The sequence below is a fragment of the Microcaecilia unicolor genome, chromosome 13, assembly GCF_901765095.1.
Source record: "Microcaecilia unicolor chromosome 13, aMicUni1.1, whole genome shotgun sequence".
NCBI classification, from domain to species: Eukaryota; Metazoa; Chordata; class Amphibia; order Gymnophiona; family Siphonopidae; genus Microcaecilia; species Microcaecilia unicolor.
Window position 1 is genome coordinate 43511421 of NC_044043.1, and position 21014 is coordinate 43532434.

Here is a 21014-nt window from a genome sequence, read left to right on the forward strand (position 1 = left end):
GAATAGATTTGCAATATGTCAGGTGCGACATTACCTCACTTCTTTACCGACAGATCCCTTGAGAACTCGGATGGGGGAAAGGATACGAGAATTTTTTCACTCCTTTGGTGAGGGAGGAATCACAATATCCTCGCTTTATAAAACAATATCAGGATGGCTGCCCCCCAGGGACTATAGACAGCTAAGGAGTGCTTGGGAAAAGGAATTGGGAGTTGCAGTGACCTCCTGGGACATCACTAAATCAATAGCACGAATACCCCTGTTAGTATCGGATGCTCGTTTGAGAGAATGTGCTTATCGCTGCATCCATAGGGGATATGTAACTACAGCTCAATTAGCACATATGGGAGGAAATCGAAGCCCGGACTGTCTTAAATGTGGAAGACATCCTGGCACAATGCTGCACATGTTTTGGAGCTGCCCAATTTTAAAAAGGTTCTGGGCTCGAGTTCGAGGATTTTGGGAGGAGCGGTTAGGGCAGCGGATTTTGGGGACAGTTGAGCAACTGATTTTAGACATCCCGGGGTCCTTTAGAGGGCAGAATCGTTTTGAAACATTGATGCTCCGTAAGATGAGCCTCTTGGCCAGGAAATGTATTTTACAATACTGGACGGTCAAAGATCCTCCGGCTTACTGGCACTGGAGAAATCAGCTACATCAGCTGGTATCGTGGGAGGCGGGGGAATCTAGGCTCTCGCAGAAAAAGAGAGTTACATTTCTGGCTATTTGGGGCCCTTATTTGCAAAGTCTAAGCCCTAGAGGCCGTAGTTTGCTTTTAAATACAAGGTGAACTCTACGGGCTGAACTGAATGGTTATCCAGGTCTGGGGTAAAATGGGGGGGGAAGGGAGGGAATGGGAGAGGGCGGGGGGAGGACTGGTATGATTGATGGGATAATAATGTTGGCAAAAATTTATAAATGCTGTATGCTAGTTAGCAATTGTTGTATATATAGACTGAAACAGAGCTGGCATGACAATGTTGGTGCTGATACAATGTCAATAAAAAACGTTTGAAATTATGCAGAGGGGAAGGAGGAAGGGTTAGGGGGGGGATGGGAGAAACTGTTAAAAAGTTTTGATGATGGACTTTATCATTGTATTTCTATTTTGAAAGTTTGACGGTGGCATTTGTGTTTATGCCAGATATTGGATGTAGTTATTTTGTTTCATCAATAAAAATGTTTAAATACATAAAACATTGTTGACTTTTTAATCAGGAAGAAGTATAAATATTTTTACATCTCAAATTCATTCTGTAGTTTGCATCACATCTCCACCAGTTACTGTTGTGTGTTCTAGGATGACCGTCAGATACTCTGCATCACCCTGCTGCTTGGATTGAATCACAGTGAGAATCCACTTGTGAAGGCAGCAGCTGCTCGTGCACTGGGAGTCTACATCCTTTTCACAAATCTACGACAGGTCAGAATCCAGCTTCTGAACTCACATTTGCTTTGTACTTTATTGGAAGTTTTTAAAATGCTGACAGTTTGAGTTGTAGGTTGAGAGTTTCTGAAGAAGGCTATATGGCATCAATACTGCAACAGCAGAAGCTAAGTTACATTTTTGATTTAAAATATACAAATATTTAAAGCTTTAGATAGAGTTTCAATAAATAAGCGGAAGCAAAAGGGAGGTTTTTTTGAATGCCTATGATAGTGTTCTAGCTCCCTAAGGATAGCAATGCATGGAGCTTTTTGAGGCTTTTCCCTTCCATTTTTGCTATCTAGCTCATTTTCATAAAGACAAATGCTAATAGCTTTCCACACTTCATTTGTAACTGTTACTCTTCTGTAATGAGTTTCATTTCCTCTGTTTTTAGTCTTCTTTTTATAGTACATTGAATAAGTTGTTTAGTGAGATCTAAGTATAAGAGTATAGCAAGTGAATGCCATACTGAGTTAGACCAAACGCCCGTAGACCCTAGTATCCTGTCTCTGAGAGTGGCCAGTCTAGGACACACATAGTAACCAGGATCCAAATAGGAGTATCATTACTTATTGTTGATACCCAAAGATAACCAGTTTACCCATTCCACTCCACTTATGATTTTATAGAAGTTGATCATATCTTCTCTCAGCTGTTTCTTCTCGAAACTGTGTCTGCATATATATGGAAAAGGTGGTAGATACTTAATTCTCATCCAGGAGGCTGTTCTATTTGAATTCAAAGAAGCATTAGACAAGAACAGAGGATCTGTGAGAGAGAAGAAATGATTACAGAGCTTAATTGGTGTTCAGTGTGTAGTGGTGGTTTAAAAAAAAACAAAACAAAACCCAAATGTAATGTCAAGAATTATTTGAAAAGGGATGGAGGATAAAACAGATTATAGTGCTCTGTCCACACCTCAAGTACTTTGCCTAATTTTGGTCGTCCCCATTCCCAAAAGACATAGAATTAGAAAAGGGTAACCAAAATGATAAAAGGGCTGGAACAGCTTTTATATGAAGAAAGGAGTGTTCCTTCCATCAGTGAGATCTCAAGCTTTAGGGACAAATTTACAGTCTTCTCTTGGTAAGACCCCCCCTTCCCCCTCTCTCCCATCTATTACCTTCAGGTTCTGGGCATGATGGTGGGTACTGTGGGTACCGTGGGCTAGAACGCACATGTGTCCTCTTCAGCATTCCCTGCTTTCTCGATGGTCTCCTCAACAGCAGGGCTTTGAGATGTGGTTTGCCCTCTTGGGAGGGGGAAGAGGGGGAGACGAAAAGCAGCCTTCAGTGGTGACCCAGCAGTGTCAATTTACAGAAAGGCATGAACCTGGAATCTCTGGAATAGTCAGTGGTTACTACAGAGGCCAGTCTCAGGGGCTGACAAGCCCACTGTCTCTGTCAGGTGGCGCAGGGTCAGTGGTTGGTGGAAGAAGCTCAGTGGTTGATCAACAGGCTGGAGACCCGGACAATTTGTCTCATGCTGATATTGTTCCAGCAGATTCTAGAAGGAAAATTGGTAAGAGTGCTCTTTGACAATGCAATAGCAGAGACCTATGTCAATTGTCAGGGAGGCACAAACAGCCATCTGGTAGCAGAGGAAGTGACAAGCCTATTGGACTGTGCAAAGGCTCATCTAGATCTCTCAGCGGCTCATGTGGCAGGCATAGACAAAGTTCAAGCAGATTTTTTGAGCAGACACACTCTTGGGAAATGGACTTTAGCTTGGGAGGTCTTTGAAAGCGTAGTTTTGTACCCGGGGTTGACTGGTAATGGACCTGATGGTGATGGCCAGCAATATGCAGATACTCTGGCTTTTCAGTTGCAGGAGAGTGGCACTGTCGAAGGGCATCAGTGCGTTGATTCTTCCTTGACCAACCCAGGCACCATGAGCACCATTAGTGGGGTGGGTCATTCAGTGTCGACCCAGGGATTCTAGTAGCTCCAAAGTGGCATAGCAAGGTAGTGTCGGCCTTTGTCGTGATTTGGTCTATTTTTTTGCTGGTTTGAGAGGATGCGGTGATAAAGAGCAGTGCCAGTTATCGTGGTTGGATGTGAAACAAGTCTTGTTGGCGTATTTGAAAAGAACAGAGGAGTTTGGGCGTTTGGATCGGTTGTTTGTGCTGTTCAGTGGTCAGAACAAGGGAGCAGCGGCATCTACAGCAACCATAGCTAGATGGCTTAAGGAAGCAATCGTGTTGTTATATCTCCTTAAGAGATGCTCTATGCCATCATCTCTTAAAGCTCACTCCATGAAGGGAGTTGTGACCTCGTGGACAGAAAACAGTTCTATTCTGCTGCAAGATATGTTGAGTGGCGGTGTGGTCTTCCTTGCACTCCTTTGTTAAGTATTATAGGATTGATGTGCAGGTGAAACAGGGTGCAGCTTTTGGGGTTGGTGTATTGTCTTCTGCTGTCCAAGGTCCCACCCTTAACATATACTGCTTTGGTACTTCCCATGCGTCTTGACCGGTCTGGAGGGCTGATATGGTAGGAGAAATTAGACCTTGCTGCTAAGTTTCTTTCCTTTAGCCCCTCCAGACTGCTCAAGAACCCACCTATTGTTGAGAAGTAATGGGAGATGTGGAAGGACAAATGTTGTGTCAGCAGCCAGTTGCAGGGGGCTCTGTTTGTACAACTGTTTGTCTAGGTACATTTGATTCATTTGTTGGTTTTCCTTTGGTATGTTCTGAGTGTTTGTTGCTGTGGTTGTTCACAAACAGACAAAAAAAATTGCATGTCAAGAGAACAGCCATGGTTAGTCCTGCTTCCTCTGTTTTATTGAAATACTGACTCACTAGCAACTATATGGTATTCTTCTACAATTCTCAGAGTAAGATGTTCTTGATCTCCATCCGCTGGTAGGTGCGAATAACCCAAGCTTCTTGACCTTTCTGGAGGGCCTAAAGGAAAGAAAATTAGCAGATAAGAGCTAATTGTCATTGACAACATTTGACTTAGTTAGGTGGTAATGTGCATTATATTTTATAGAGGTTTTTTAAATTGTTTTGATAAGTCTTAGGGGAGGGACTCTCCATCTGGAGGTGCCTTAAAACTATGATGTTTTTTATTCATGATTATTTTATTTATAATTTGTTGCCATTTTTATTTTGTTTTCCTTTCCTATTTTTTAAGATCTAGAGTCTTCCTGCCTGCTGCTCCTCTTTTTTGCTGTCCCAGTATTACATTACAAGTTGTAATTAAGGCCTGGGATGCAGACATCCTGCCAAACATGTTGGACATGTTCCATAAACGTGGATTTTGATGGTGGGCTGTTGGCAACCTGTATGACTCTGCACATCTATGATGTTTATTTTGTATATGTATATTAAAGGTTTTACTCCAGGCTGTTTGCACTCTCTGGGGGGGTGGGGTGGGGAGAGAGAGTTTATAATTTGTTATATGATGGGTTGCTGTGAATTTTTTTCTTTTTTTTTTTTTAATTCTTCTCATCTGCTTTGTCCAATCATATTTACAGTTGTGTCCTCTATTTGAGTGTTCTAAGGCTATTTTGACTGAATTACTACAAAGTCACAAAATATAAAGCTCAAAAGAGATTCTTTGCTTTGTTGTCTGATTCATAGAGAATTCTGGTTTCTTAGATCCAGCATCTTCAGAGAATCAAAAAAATAAAGGTGGTCACAGATAGATGACAAGAAGTGCTAGAGGAACATGTCATTAGCAGCTGAAAATGAAACAGCCATGCAACCAGTTTGGTCATTCCTGTCCCTGGGGTTACAGACAACTTATAGAATATCCCTTTCTTATTCTACAGGATGTGATGTTTGTTGCTGATACTGCAAATGCAATCCTAATGTCTCTGAATGACAAGTCTCCAAATGTCCGAGCCAAAGCAGCCTGGTCCATGGGCAACCTTACCGACACCCTTATTGTCAACATGTAAGTTAAAATGTCTTTTGTTGTCTGAAAGTTTTAGAGTCAATAGTGTAAACCAGGATTACTTAGAACTATCTAAGAGGTCATGAGTAGAAAGCTTCACCTACAGTCAATTTAATAAACAAAAAAGTTTTGTGTGAGAAGGAGAAATTCTCATAGTGAAAACTCACCCAAGCGGAATGCCACCCTAGGTTCAAAGGCTATTCCTAGAGGGTGGATAAGTTTCTCTATCATTGAAAATCTCCCGTGTATAAGAGTGAGCAACTGTCAACAATCCTCAGTGCTCCCAATCCAAACTGTAGTGACAAACTTAACAAGTAGTTTACAATTATTTTTACCATTAACCAACTGAAGCTGTCTATCTGTGTCCTCAATAATGAAACATACTCACTCATCCATACACTTTCATTTATATGCCACACTCATCCCCTCATTCTCTCCTACATTTACTTATATCCAAAAGATGTAGATAACTCAGTTATGACTTTGGTCACATTTGTATCTTAAAGATATAATAGGTACTAGCTTTTGATGCAACTATTACTATGAGAGGCATATACAGGTTGCATATGAAATAATGTAAAACATGTGTATGAAAGGCTGAAAGGTGCACTTATCTTAGTGCTGCCAGGCGTGTGCACTACGCCCAACAGCTTCTGTTTTTCCAAGCGTCGCTATGTTCTCCTCGATGCCAGTACGTAAGTCTGGGCTGGCAGAGTCGGGGTCTGTGTCCGACACTGCAGGGTTTCGAAGCAATCTTCATCACAGACCCGGGGCATTATATTATTTGAAAGTTTTAGAGTGACACCTATTTATTTAACCACCTTTCCCAGAGATCTGAGCCTCGAAAGATTGGCTTTTCTCCCGTAAGCTGTCTGAAGTGAAAACTTAATTGATCTGTTGTTACATATACACTGCTTGGGATGCTTTACTACAAATTAATACTGTTCATGCGGTTTGTTTTGAGGTTTTTCTTAAAGTACTTAGGGGCCCTTTTACTAAAGGGTTGCTACATTGGCAACCCGGAACTACTGCTGGTCCAGTGGGTGTGTTGGTGGTAGTTCCAGCCCCCATTGTGCACTATTTCTGGTGCTAGCGGAAATATTTAAAAAATATTTCTACGGGGGGTTACCGATGGGTTAGCACAGTTATTTTGTTAACTTTGTGTATGTATATAAATAGATAAGTAGATTTATATTTTCCATTTCCATTTATTGTTTGATATACTGCCCTTTCACTTGGGTATCCAAGCAATTTACAATAAGAATCAACGTTATAATTACAATTCAATAAAACATAATATTGCTCTGTTATAACAAACTGCATGAAGGGTTTCCTTTCTATAGCAAAATAATCTATGCAGTAAATACATAAGAACAGATATACAATATGTCATTGTATAATATACACTTTTTTTTTATTAGGGAAACAATAGGGCCAAGTTTCCAAGATGAATTTTCAGATTTGCTGTTATTGAAAATGCTGCGTTCTGCAACTGAAGCATCCAGAGATAAAGACAAGGTATGGCTTTGCTTTTTTTTTTATTTGGTATAGTTAAACTATGTTTCAAAATGTTATTCTCTTGGTGTGTCCTTCTGATGTACTACTACTACTACTACTATTTAGCATTTCTATAGCGCTACAAGGCATATGCAGCGCTGCACAAACTTAGAAGAAAGACAGTCCCTGCTCAAAGAGCTTACAATCTAATAGACAAAAAATAAATAGAGTAATCAAATCAATTAATGTGAACGGGAAGGAAGAGAGGAGGGTAGGTGGAGGCGAGTGGTTACAAGTGGTTACGAGTCAAAAGCAATGTTAAAGAGGTGGGCTTTCAGTCTAGATTTAAAGGTGGCCAAGGATGGGGCAAGACGTAGGGGCTCAGGAAGTTTATTCCAGGCGTAGGGTGCAGCGAGACAGAAGGTGCGAAGTCTGGAGTTGGCAGTAGTGGAGAAGGGAACAGATAAGAAGGATTTATCCATGGAGCGGAGTGCACGGGAAGGGGTGTAGGGAAGGACGAGTGTGGAGAGATACTGGGGAGCAGCAGAGTGAGTACATTTATAGGTTAGTAGAAGAAGTTTGAACAGGATGCGAAAACGGATAGGGAGCCAGTGAAGGGTCTTGAGGAGAGGGGTAGTATGAGTAAAGCGACCCTGGCGGAAGACGAGACGGGCAGCAGAGTTTTGAACCGACTGGAGAGGGGAGAGGTGACTAAGTGGGAGGCCAGCAAGAAGCAGATTGCAGTAGTCTAAACGAGAGGTGACAAGGGTGTGGATGAGGGTTTTGGTAGAGTGCTCGGAAAGAAAGGGACGGATTTTACGGATGTTGTAAAGAAAGAAACGACAGGTCTTGGCAGTCTGCTGGATATGAGCAGAGAAGGAGAGAGAAGAGTCAAAGATGACCCCAAGGTTTCGAGCTGAGGAGACAGGGAGAATGAGAGAGCCATCAACAGAAATAGAAAACGGGGGGAGCGGGGAGGTGGGTTTGGGGGGGAAAAATGAGAAGCTCGGTTTTGGTCATATTTAATTTCAGGTGGCGTTGAGACATCCAGGCAGCAATGTCAGACAAGCAAGCTGAAACTTTGGTTTGGATGCAAGGTGAGATATCAGGAGTAGAAAGGTAGATTTGGGAGTCATCAGCATAGAGATGGTAGTAAAAGCCATGGGATGAGATTAATGAACCAAGGGAAGAAGTGTAGATAGAAAAGAGGAGGGGACCAAGAACAGAACCCTGAGGTACGCCGACAGGCAGAGGGATAGAAGTAGAAGAGGATCCACCAGAGTGAACACTAAAGGTGCGGAGGGAGAGGTAGGAAGAGAACCAGGAAAGGACAGAGCCCTGGAATCCAAGTGAGGACAGGGTATCGAGAAGTATGCTGTGATCGACAGTGTCAAAAGCAGCGGAAAGATCAAGAAGAATGAGGATGGAATATTGACCTCTGGATTTAGCCAGTAATAGGTGATTGGAGACTTTAGTAAGCGTAGTTTCGGTTGAGTGGAGAGGGCGAAAACCAGATTGTAGTGGGTCAAGAATAGCATTCGAGGACAGAAAATCAAGGCAGCGGCGGTGAACAGCACGCTCAAGTAATTTGGAGAGAAAGGGAAGGAGGGAGATGGGTCGGTAATTAGAGGGACAAGTAGGGTCGAGTGAAGGCTTCTTAAGGAGAGGTGTGACCACAGCATGTTTAAAGGCAGCAGGGACAGTCGCAGTGGAAAGTGAGAGGTTGAGAATGTGACAGATAAAAGGAATAAGAGCAGGAGAGATGGCATTAAGAAGGTGGGTGGGAATGGGATCAGAGGAACAGGTGGTACATTTTGAGGAAGAAAGGAGAAGTGTAGTTTCCTCAATAGTAACTTCAGGAAAGGAGGAAAGGGAATGAGGGGAAGGAGAGAGAGGGGAATGGACTAGTGGAGGGAGAGGTGGTGAGGTAGAGGTGGTGTACATATCTGCCACTTTTCACTATATTTTATGTATTGCAGTAAAGTTTACTTTTTTATATAGATTCTATTTTTCTTTTTTCTTTTTAAACTTTCCCTGTCCCTGGTAGGAGAGTGGTTTATTTTTATTTTAGAAGGCGTCTCTTTTTTTTTTTTTTTTTTTCATGCTTTTCAACCAGGGCTTAAAAGACCTGTAGAAGAGATTTAGTTCATCTTGGGATATGATAACATCAATATAAGATGACCAAACCAGCCCACGCTTGGGGCAGAGGGGTAGAAGGTGCCTATCTCGATCTAGGGAGCGTACAGTCATCTTCAATAAGTTCAAAGTTGAAAAGTGCTAGAAAGGCTGTAGTTTTGCTTCCTCTGTTCATAAGTTTAAAAACTGGCGTTGACACAACCGCTAAGCGTTCATAAATATTGTAGTAAAATGCCTTTGAGTAATCAATCTGGATTTCACATTCTTTTTTAAAGATGTATGTTTGCTGATACAATGGTGATTCTGCCACTTGGTTGTGAACTGTTTATAGAATGATTTTTCTATACTTTCTCTGCCATTTTTCTTTGTTTCCCAGGTAAAGAGTAATGCTGTTCGGGCCCTGGGGAACCTTCTTCATTTCCTGCAGCCGCATCACGTGGTGAACCCCAGATTCAGCGAGAGCATTGAAGAATCCATTCAGGCCCTTATTTCTACAGTCCAGGGAGATGCCACCATGAAAGTGAGGTGGAATGCATGCTATGCACTAGGGAATATGTTTAAAAATTCTTCTTTGCCACTGGGTAGGTGCATTCATGCTTTCATTCCCTTGTTCTTCATTGATCTGTGTGAGAAAATGCTTCTATATTGTTTTCCAGTTGGATTTGCCAGTTTTCCCATAATGATTGCATTCAATTTATAGAGAAAGTAAGAAACTTTGGGGTTGGGTAGCCTAACAGGATATTTTGGTGTCTGAAGTTTGAGGTCCTTCAAACTCATCCCTGTTCTAGAAAGAAAAAGGAGGACAATACAAGTTACTATGATAACATTTTACACAATTACAATTGAGCAGACAAGATAGAACTATGACAATATGGTGCACCATAGACTTACAAAGGGGCCCTTTTACTAAGCCACGTAAGTGTCTATGCGCGCCAAAATGGAGTTACCACCCGGCAACTGCATGGCTCTTGCGGTAATTTCATTTTTGGCGCATGGCTGAAAAATCATTCAGACGCGGGTCGTTACTGCCCGCTTACCGCATGAGAGTTTACCGCTAGGTCAATAGCTAGCGGTAAGGTCGCAGACCCAAAATGGACGCACGACAATTTTGATTATGCCACACGTCCGTTTTCGGCAAAAATTTAAAAAACACCTTTTTTACAGGTGCTCTGAAAAATGGATTGGCGCAAGGCCAAAACCCGCGCCTACTCTACTGCAAGCCATTTTTCAGCGCACCTTAGTAAAAGGACCCCAAAGTTGCATAGTAATATATGCAAGTTTGTAAGTGTGTGTGCTTTGAAGATGAGCCTCTATGTATGTTGCCACTGTGGCAGTTTTCGTTAATGAGAATAAAAAATCAGAATAAAAATTTTTGACCATTTGTTCATGAGAACTAGAAGTAAATTTTTTTTGGCCAAAAATGAAAACTGAATGGGAATAGGAAATGTACTGTCCTGAGTAGAATAAAAACAATAAATAATAATTTTCTTAATGAAAATGGCTCAAGAGGAACGAACATTTTGCATATATATGCATGAACTAAATAAGAACTAAAATATTTTGGAAGAGGACTGAAGAAAAGCTAAAATTATTGTGTCTGTTTTGCATGAACTGAAATTATTTGTCCTGAGTTTGTGATTAGAATAAGAACTAAGGGGCCCTTTCATTAAGCAGCAGTAAGCCCAACGCGGGCGCCGGTGATAGTCACCCCCAGCGCATGACACTTCCGCAGGGGGCTGCCCAGTTACCACCGGGTTAGTGCGGGAACCCTTACCACCACCTCAATGGGTGGCAGTAAGTGCTCCCCTCGCCCGGCCACTTGGTAAGAGCAATCTTACTTCATGGCCATGTCTTTTTTCGGCATCTTTACTCACTGCAGTAAAAAGGGTCTCAGCATGCGGCAAAAACGGCCCCTGCCGCTAGTGCAGGGCCCTTTTAACGCAGCTTTATAAAAGGGTCCCTAAAATTTTTAAAAGAGGACTGAATAGAATAAAATTAAGAATTAAAATGATATGTTTTGTAACTGAATAAGAACCAAAACTTTATGCTGAACTAAAATATCACTGGGTATATCACTGAGAGGATTTGCTTAGGTCCTGGGTTTGGGGTAGAACCATTTCTATCCTGAGAGCTGCATCCAGATATCAGTCTTGAAGAAATCTTTCCTTACCACCTCTGTTGACACTTGGGCAGTCAAGCAGGAGAGAAGTGCCCCTCGCCCCCATTAGATTGTGAGCTGACCATTTTCATTTATAAGCTAAAAATAGCTAAGAAACATACAGTGGTGGAAATAAGTATTTGATCCCTTGCTGATTTTGTAAGTTTGCCCACTGACAAAGACATGAGCAGCCCATAATTGAAGGGTAGGTTATTGGTAACAGTGAGAGATAGCACATCACAAATTAAATCCGGAAAATCACATTGTGGAAAGTATATGAATTTATTTGCATTCTGCAGAGGGAAATAAGTATTTGATCCCCCACCAACCAGTAAGAGATCTGGCCCCTACAGACCAGGTAGATGCTCCAAATCAACTCGTTACCTGCATGACAGACAGCTGTCGGCAATGGTCACCTGTATGAAAGACACCTGTCCACAGACTCAGTGAATCAGTCAGACTCTAACCTCTACAAAATGGCCAAGAGCAAGGAGCTGTCTAAGGATGTCAGGGACAAGATCATACACCTGCACAAGGCTGGAATGGGCTACAAAACCATCAGTAAGACGCTGGGCGAGAAGGAGACAACTGTTGGTGCCATAGTAAGAAAATGGAAGAAGTACAAAATGACTGTCAATCGACAAAGATCTGGGGCTCCATGCAAAATCTCACCTCGTGGGGTATCCTTGATCATGAGGAAGGTTAGAAATCAGCCTACAACTACAAGGGGGGAACTTGTCAATGATCTCAAGGCAGCTGGGACCACTGTCACCACGAAAACCATTGGTAACACATTACGACATAACGGATTGCAATCCTGCAGTGCCCGCAAGGTCCCCCTGCTCCGGAAGGCACATGTGACGGCCCGTCTGAAGTTTGCCAGTGAACACCTGGATGATGCCGAGAGTGATTGGGAGAAGGTGCTGTGGTCAGATGAGACAAAAATTGAGCTCTTTGGCATGAACTCAACTCGCCGTGTTTGGAGGAAGAGAAATGCTGCCTATGACCCAAAGAACACCGTCCCCACTGTCAAGCATGGAGGTGGAAATGTTATGTTTTGGGGGTGTTTCTCTGCTAAGGGCACAGGACTACTTCACCGCATCAATGGGAGAATGGATGGGGCCATGTACCATACAATTCTGAGTGACAACCTCCTTCCCTCCGCCAGGGCCTTAAAAATGGGTCGTGGCTGGGTCTTCCAGCACGACAATGACCCAAAACATACAGCCAAGGCAACAAAGGAGTGGCTCAGGAAGAAGCACATTAGGGTCATGGAGTGGCCTAGCCAGTCACCAGACCTTAATCCCATTGAAAACTTATGGAGGGAGCTGAAGCTGCGAGTTGCCAAGCGACAGCCCAGAACTCTTAATGATTTAGAGATGATCTGCAAAGAGGAGTGGACCAAAATTCCTCCTGACATGTGTGCAAACCTCATCATCAACTACAGAAGACGTCTGACCGCTGTGCTTGCCAACAAGGGTTTTGCCACCAAGTATTAGGTCTTGTTTGCCAGAGGGATTAAATACTTATTTCCCTCTGCAGAATGCAAATAAATTCATATACTTTCCACAATGTGATTTTCCGGATTTAATTTGTGATGTGCTATCTCTCACTGTTACCAATAACCTACCCTTCAATTATGGGCTGCTCATGTCTTTGTCAGTGGGCAAACTTACAAAATCAGCAAGGGATCAAATACTTATTTCCACCACTGTAGCTGGAGGTAGTTTTCTTTAATTTTAGTGTAAATATCACTAAGATATCTTTGTGTTCTTATTCTTTTTGGTTTGTAAATTAAACAATTACTGGTTTTAACAGATGCTAATTTCTATCTGTCTAAGGCACAGCTTCTTGGACTGCACAAGCTTATAAAGCTCTTACATCAGTTGTGAAGTCCTGCAAAAATTTCAAAGTGCGAATCAAATCTGCCATGGCCCTCTCCATTCCTGTTAAAAGAGAGTATTATGGAAGTGTGGAACAATACAGTGAAATCTGGGATGCACTGGTGTTGGCCCTGCAGAAGAGTGAAGACACAGAGGATTTTCTGGAATTCAGGTACTGTGCCAGTCTGCAAACCCAGATCTGCCAAGCTCTGATTCATTTGTTAAGCCTGGCGACAAGTGCTGATTTGCCCTGCGTCCGAAAAACCATGCTGGAGAAAGGGGATGCCATAAGATCGTACATCCTACAGTATGTGAAGTCAGGCGTGGAAGGTGATGATGCATCTACAGATCCCCAAGAAAGAGAGAGAATGCTGGAAAAAGCCGTTAAGCATATACACAGCATTCAAGAACTATCAGAAAGCACAGACGAAAAGGCAGTGGCTGGAGTTGCTTATTTAGAAGCTATCCTGACAAGCTGCATTGAAGCAGTTGAATCCTAGCGATCATTCTATGTTTTTAATAATGCACTGTCTTTCACAAAGTCTCGAACAAATTAACCACAAAGTCACATAATTGAAGAGGAAGCCATCTTGTTGGGATTCCCCTTCTTCTTACGTATTGACCACAGCAAAACTAATTATTTTATTTCTGTTATATAAAATAATACAATTTTACATATGTCCCCATTCATTGAGTTCTGTGTAGTTTGTTTTATTTCGGGCTTTTAAAAAGAAATCAACAGTACCAGAGCTATGCTGGGGAAAAGATGATTGCTGAGAATACTGTATCATATTGGCTAGTAGGATAGATACTTGGAGGAAGCTTGCAGGGTTTTGTTTTGTTTTTTGCCATTATTAATGTTACTACCAATTATGTAGTAACCCTGTTTATTTTATGTAATTGTGGTACGGCTGTGAAATACAGTGCAGCAGTGAAGACTATAGTAAGTTAGTATCTGCCCCCTTCTTTAGTTTCTTGGGATAGAAGGTGCAAAGCTGAGTACCCTAAATCTTGCTAGAAAATCAAATCATTGCTTTTTAAATGGTTTTGTTCAAGTGTATTTTGCCCAAGTGTCAGAAAGGCTTATCCAGCTGTGTCATAGCCCATCCAAATGCATAGGCACAAAGACACAGACACACATATGCAGTAGAGAGCTGAACGGGGATAGCGTGAACCCTGTGGGGAGTCCCTCCAGGACCACGGGAATCCCACGGGGATAGACCGAGGTCCACGGGAATCTCGTGGGGATGGATCTGGGTACTGCAGGGTTCCCGCAGACCTGTAAAACTAATGGAGCTTTGCTTTTCCTCCCCGCACATATCTCATACCCTGGTGGTCTAGTGGCTTGCTTCGGGGCAGGAAAGGTCCAAACGCTTTCCTGCCTGCAGCTGCTGATCCTCTCACTGGCACCATTTATTTAAAATGGCCGTCTAAGCTGCTGCTTGAAGTCTCGGCGGCCATTTTAAACAAGCGGCTGCGGTGAGTGGATCAGCGGCAGCGGGAAGGAAAGCATGGGGACCTTTCCTGCCCTGAAGCAAGCCACTAGATCACCAGGGAAATCTAAGGTATGTGCAGGGAGCGCTGCAAAAAAACAGAAGAAACCAGTCTTCGCAAGAAAAACAACAGAAAGCAAAACAGCGAAGATGACTAACAGAAACAAAAAATAAAAATAAAAAATATGTAGAAAAACATCAAAATCTAAAAATAATCATAAAATATGTATTTAAAAATATAAATACATAAAAAAGACGACACTCTGGTTGTAAAAATTAAAAAAATATATACTTTATTAACCAGACGAGGGCGGGTCAGGGAAGAAAGGAGGGAAGTCTGGAGAGGCGATCAGCTGTTGTTGCCGGTGCAGCGCCTTCACGTGGAGGTGAGAGGCGCTGTGAGGGGCGGGTGGAAGGGGGGAGCGGAGGATGGCGGGGAAGCTTTCATTTCAAGGAAGGAATGGAGGGGGGCCGGGGCTGCGTAAAGTTTTGATTTCAATGCAGGGGGGAGCGGGCGGCGGCAGCGACCTCGGGGGGGCGGGGGGCAAGGCCGTCCATAAAGGATGTGGTTTTTTTTTTAACGTCCTTGGCATGCGCAGAGCAGCCAGCATAACGCTTGGCTGCTCTGCGCATGCTCTACTGGCCGATTATCTGACGGTTTTACGAAGGATTAGAGAATGCAAGTGAGCTGCAACGAGCAGCTCATTTGCATTCCCTTTCCTTGATGCATAGCCGTTCCCTACCAATTCGCTCTGGAATTCGGTACGGAACGGCTCTAACGACGACTTTAGTGCATCCCCCCCTCACTGGTTTCATTTTTACCGCAGGCCCTTTTCCCGTCCCATTAAAAAGAAAAACATTTTTTGTAGATGCGGTAAAAACTGGCCCAGCGTCCATTTAATACACACGCCTACACTGCTGTAGGCCACTTTTAACCGCGGCTTAGTAAAAGGACCCATATGTCAGGAAACTTGATTGACTATTAAAATGTCTTTGTTCTTCCCATGTCTGGGTCTGGTTTTGATTGTACACCATCTATAGAGGTTGGGGTATCAGACATTAATTAGTGTTGGTGATGTAACAGATTGTTGACCTTCTGGCACATGAGAGATATATTTCTGAATTATGTTCATATTAACTAATCCCCCCTCCCCCACATACACACCTCTGTAGATAAGTGCAGAGTGGGTCAGGGCTCTGTTTCAAAATTCTTTTGTATGACACTTCATTTATCGCACGCTGAAATGGCTTTGGATCTGTTGTGCTAACACTATAGGAATTTGGGGTTTTTTTTAATTCCTATTCAAACTTTATTGTAAACTGATGTTTGTCATTTCACATTAATTCTGAATGTGTAGTTGAGCCATCAAGAAAGGTATGGATAGGTAGATTTTAAATTATGAAATGAAATGAAACATTAGTGGCCAAAGTGTTTTGTGTCTGACATTCATATTAATTTTATTTTAATGTAGGATTTTATAATTTTATGAGAATTTGCCTTTTGATACAATACTTGTGTGTGGCATATCTTTTTATATATTGGGAATATCTAAAAACTTTACAGCAGACAGTGTTTCTGCACACAAATGGGTAATATATTTCTCAATGCAAATAACATTCAAATCTAATTTTTAAACTAATATGAAAGCATTCAGGAGTGTACACATTTTTTTGCACAAAAGAAGATTAAATTGCAATGAATGGCATCTGGAACCAATGCGTGTAATTTTCTGTAGATAAATGACAGGCTACTGAAAAATTAAAATTGCTCAAATTAACAATATCTGGCACTTTTTATTAGGTTTAATTTAAATATTGAATTCATACTTGAACAAACTGTGGGGCTAGCCTAGTGGTTAGAACAGCAGGGTAAGAACCTGATAAGCTAAGGATGGTATCCCAATGATATCCTTGTGACACTGGATAGTCGCTTAACCCTTTATTGCTTCAGGTACAAGTCTTCTGGGTACAGGAAAATGCCTACTCTTCAGTTCCATTAAATAACATTACATTTGAAAAATCATTGGTTCAAAAATAGTGTTCTGTCCTTTTGCAACCAACTGTTGGATTACTTTGCAGCGCTGGATTTGCACATATATTTGGGAATGAACATCCCTTTTGAAGATAAGTGTGCATTTTTTCAGTTTTACTTGTTGGAATTGCTAAGTTTATTGAGAAACTTTGAAACTTTTGCATGGTACAATTGAACTGTTTGTCACCAGAAACTGTGTTAATTTCAAGAATTTTATGGATTCTAATATTGCATTTTTTATTTTATGGAGGTTTTTTTGGGGACTTGTGATGGTATTAGTTAACCCATAAGATCCTGAGTTTCTTTAGGGCTTACTTTTTTGCTACACTGAGGTCCTTTTTTTCTCCATTTAAAAATATTAAGTGGGTTTCTTTAGTGATTCGCCATCTATATGCAAGAGGTCACCATGCTTACCAGTTCTATGGGCAGAGAGCTAAACAATGGTATTTTGAGGATGGTGATCAGGCTAGGAGGATGTGAGCACATTAGTTGAAAAGGCAAAGGCAGTCTAACCAGATAAAGGGAGGATCTGGGGCTCATATACCTGATCCCAAGAGTAAATGATCTCTACTCTTCAAACTAGAGAAAGGGTTGGAGACATTGAGGAATATTTTTCCTAAGATGAGCTACCTAAACTTCAGATGTGCAGAGGGAAATGATGAAAACAGATACTAAGGATGAGGTAGTAGCAAAAAAATTCAGGGTGAGCCATTTCATTTTGACTTTAATGCATGAGGACCAGTCTAGGTTTATCCTGGGCTGTCTGGCAGGGGATAAGGTAAAGAAGCTAATTAGCCTGGTTACTTTTCCATGTCAGGTTATCTCCATGGCTCTCCTAGTGATAGATTTTGAAAAAGCATTCAATAGGGTGGAATAGCCATTTATGCTGGCTGTATTGAGGAAGTTTGGGTTTCTCCCAAATAGCATTAGATGGAAAGAAGAAATGTATGCAGCCAGAATGCAAGTAAATAGGATATTCAGAAGCCTTTTGATTTGCACAGGGGACACCAGGGAGGGTGTCTTCTCTTGCTCTACTTTTTGCCCTAGTTGTGGAACAGTTGGCCATGCAGTATGGGCTAGTAATGATACTAAAGGAATGGAGATTGGCAAAAAGACACATCATCTGCTAAGAATGATACTTTATATCATGCTGCAAACCTGAAGTCCTTTTGGTGGTTATATTAGAGGAATTAAAAAATATATGGCTCTTTATATGGATTCAAAGTAAACCTCTTTTAAGTTGGAACTATTAAATGTGACCCTGAGCCTCAGATATTTTGTAATGTATGAAAAGAATTTTCTGTCCCTTTTCTGAAGCTTAGCGCAGGACGTGGATGTCTGGCTTAGACTGAATCAATCCTGGATGGGCAAAATGATGCTATTTCCAAGATTTCCTCATCTATGTCAAATGCTTCCTATCTAGATCCCAGAGAGATATTTTCCTTTATTTGGAAGCAAAGACCAGCTAAGGTCTCGCAGAAAGTGACTTCGCAGAGAGGTACCGAACTTGATGGGATATTACAAAGCAGCACAGTTGAACCAGGTATTAGAATAGTGCAGGGCTTCCTTAAGCAAGAAGGTTCACGTAAAACAGGCTATATTTGCAGCACATCCATTACAGGCTAGTCTTTTGGATGTGTGGGACCAGCCTCAGGTGGAGGGTGAAGCTTTTTTTTGCACTGGACTTACCTAATTTGGGAGAGTACGAGGGAAAATTACTTGAGAAAAACATATCAATGAGGCCATATTTGAGATTTAGTCCTTCTCTACCACTGGGAGAGTGCATGGCAGTTTGGGTTTAGGAGAGGTGAGGCAATTGATGGATGGATGAGGGAACTTTAGGAGATTTAGGGTCGCTAAGAGAAACAGGATCTCCATTATGAGATGTCTTCTTTACCTCCAGCCCCACCATATCCTGATGGACCCTACCAACAGTGATGGAGTCTTGGAGGTCACTCTTTTTGAGGCACTATAAAGGGAGGAGAGGACAACGTAGCTTTCTCTTTAAAATTTATAACATTTTGGGAATGTGGAATATGGGGAAACTTTAGTCTATGGGTTACTGGGAGTCAGATCTGGGTGAAGTCTTGGAGGAAGGAATTTGGGGCACAAATTTTCTTATCAGTATACTGCTTTTCTACAGTTTTTGCCACCACATCCAAAGCGATTTACCTGGGGCAACGGAGGGTTAAGTGACTTTACCCAGAGTCACAAGGAGCTGCAGTGGGAATCGATCCCAGTTCCTCAGGACCAAAGTCCGTTGCACTAACCACTAGGCTACTCCTCCACTCCTCGACATCTGCTAATCTGATGGGAAACAGAGCCACACTACTGGAACCAGTTTACTGATGTAACCCAACATGGCCATTCTTTGGCATGTTCCTGTATTGGGGTCCTTAATGCACTATGCATAGAACTGTATGATCAGTGTAATCTATCAGGATGCTGATGAATGTTCAGAAAGATGTATGATCTCAAAAATAGCTGTCATGTCTTTTCCTTCTATTATGATTGGTGACTGGTCTGACCATTGCGAGTTGTGATTCTTTGTTCCATGCAAACTCTATTATTCCATCGTGATAGAGGGGGAAGACGTGATGGGTCCAGCACTGCTGATCTTACTTAATCTTAAAATTTACATTTTATAGCAGCATCGCTAGCACTGGGGGACTATCCAAGATGGCCACACATGCCTAGGTGTACTGCAGACCTCGCTCTTTACCTTTACTAAAATGCCGAAAAGAGGTAAGGCAACGGTCCGGACCTCCCCAATTCCTACCTCTTTGCCTGCTGGTCCTATCGACCAATTTGTGAGGACTTCAGTTCAAGGGAGAATGATCGGGAGTGGTTCCGTAGGAGACACCGGCATTGTGGAGTAAATTATCGGCATCTCCCGGACTAGATGTCACACTGAGCCCTGATCATAGAACTCCGCCCCCGCAGCCTGCGCTGACAAGCTCCCCCTCTGTGGGAACGAGCAATCAAACGCCGAAGAGCGGAACTGATTTGCTTTCAGGTGAGGCCCACATTGAAGATCTTCAGAAGGCAGAGGGACAAATTTTGTCCTCAGAAGGAAGCACTCCGCTGAATTCAGATGAGGGAGAAGAAAAAACAGGTAATGGGCTGGAAACACATTTAATAGCAACGCCTATAGCCTTTTTGGAGAAACCCTCTGAGGTAACTCTTGACTCATTATGGGACCTAGTGGCACAAATGGTTAAATATCAACTTCAACAATCTAATATATTAACTCAAAAAGTTAATGCTATTGAAAAGATCATGGAGAAAAGTGTAAGTGAAATTAAAAACTTTTCTGAAAGAATGGATAAGCTAGATGAGAAAATTTCAGTCAGAAAATACTCAAGCTGCCACGATAAAAGATATGAGAAATGTTAGGATTAAAATGGAAAACTATGAAAATCACATGCACAGATATAATTTGAGATTTATAAACTTTCAAAGAATTAAAATGATTAATCCATTGGAGATGCTACAACTACATTTTAAAGAGGTCTTGAAGATACCTGAGACAAAGTTTCCGCCATTGACTCAGGTTTATTATGTGCCCCCAAAACCTCAAGAACAACCACCACAGCAACAACAAGATTCTTTAAATTTAACAAATTTCCTAGAAACATCCAATGTTGAACAAACAACTTCGGCAACTTTGGTAGCCACTGTAGCTCTACTTCCAGATAAACAGTGGCTGTTTAAAATGTACTTTAAACATAAGGATAAAGAGTTTTGGGGATTTAAAAATATTATTGTTTCCAGATGTATCAAGAGAAACGCAAAAAAAACTAAACAATTTTTCATATTAAAACCAGAAGTATTGTGACTAGGTGCTTCTTTCTACCTTCGCTTTCCTTGTAAATGTATAATATGTTATAAGTAAAAAAAAATATGTTTTCATGGACCCGTCACATTTAACATCGTTTGTAACATCAAAAAGAAATGAGTTATGTGAATTAACCTTGTTTAAATATCTCCTAGGTATAAGATTTCCTATTATTTTTCTTTTATTTAATCCTCCAATGTGGGATGTCCCCCATTAATGAGGACTTGAGTGTTGTATTATGTTAAATTTATATTATATATTTTTCTTCTGTTTTTTTTTCTAACCTTGCAAAGAACACTTTTTCCTGTATCAAGTGTAACTCCTTGAAATTAATTGTATATGTATAAAAAATAAAAAAAAGAAAAAATAAATTTACATTTTATCCAGAATATCTTTATTTTAAAAAGGATAATTTTTAAGATATTTGCACAGTTTATTTTACATTTCCTATCAGTTTTTTTAGGGGGAAAGGGGAAGGGAAATGGAACTTAGTATATCGCCTTTCTGTGGTTTTTGCAACTACATTCAAAGCGGTTTACATAAGATATACATATTTGTACCTGGGGCAATGGAGGGTTAAGTGACTTGTCCAGAGTCACAAGGAACTGTAGTGGGAATCAAACCCAATTCCCCAGGATCAAAGTCC

General features: G+C 41.5%; 1 protein-coding gene across 1 annotated transcript in view; it reads left to right on the forward strand.

Annotated features, from left to right (window-relative positions):
- The window catches only part of HEATR6 (HEAT repeat containing 6), a 77152-nt gene extending 62544 nt beyond the window's left edge, over window positions 1-14608 (forward strand). Inside the window, exons 16-20 of the mRNA XM_030186228.1 lie at window positions 1301-1423; window positions 5207-5331; window positions 6753-6849; window positions 9341-9545; window positions 12964-14608. Of these exons, the coding sequence (XP_030042088.1) occupies window positions 1301-1423; window positions 5207-5331; window positions 6753-6849; window positions 9341-9545; window positions 12964-13505 (1092 nt within the window). The 3' untranslated portion in view covers window positions 13506-14608. The remainder of the gene's footprint in view (window positions 1-1300; window positions 1424-5206; window positions 5332-6752; window positions 6850-9340; window positions 9546-12963) is intronic.
- Window positions 14609-21014: the final 6406 nt, after the last annotated feature.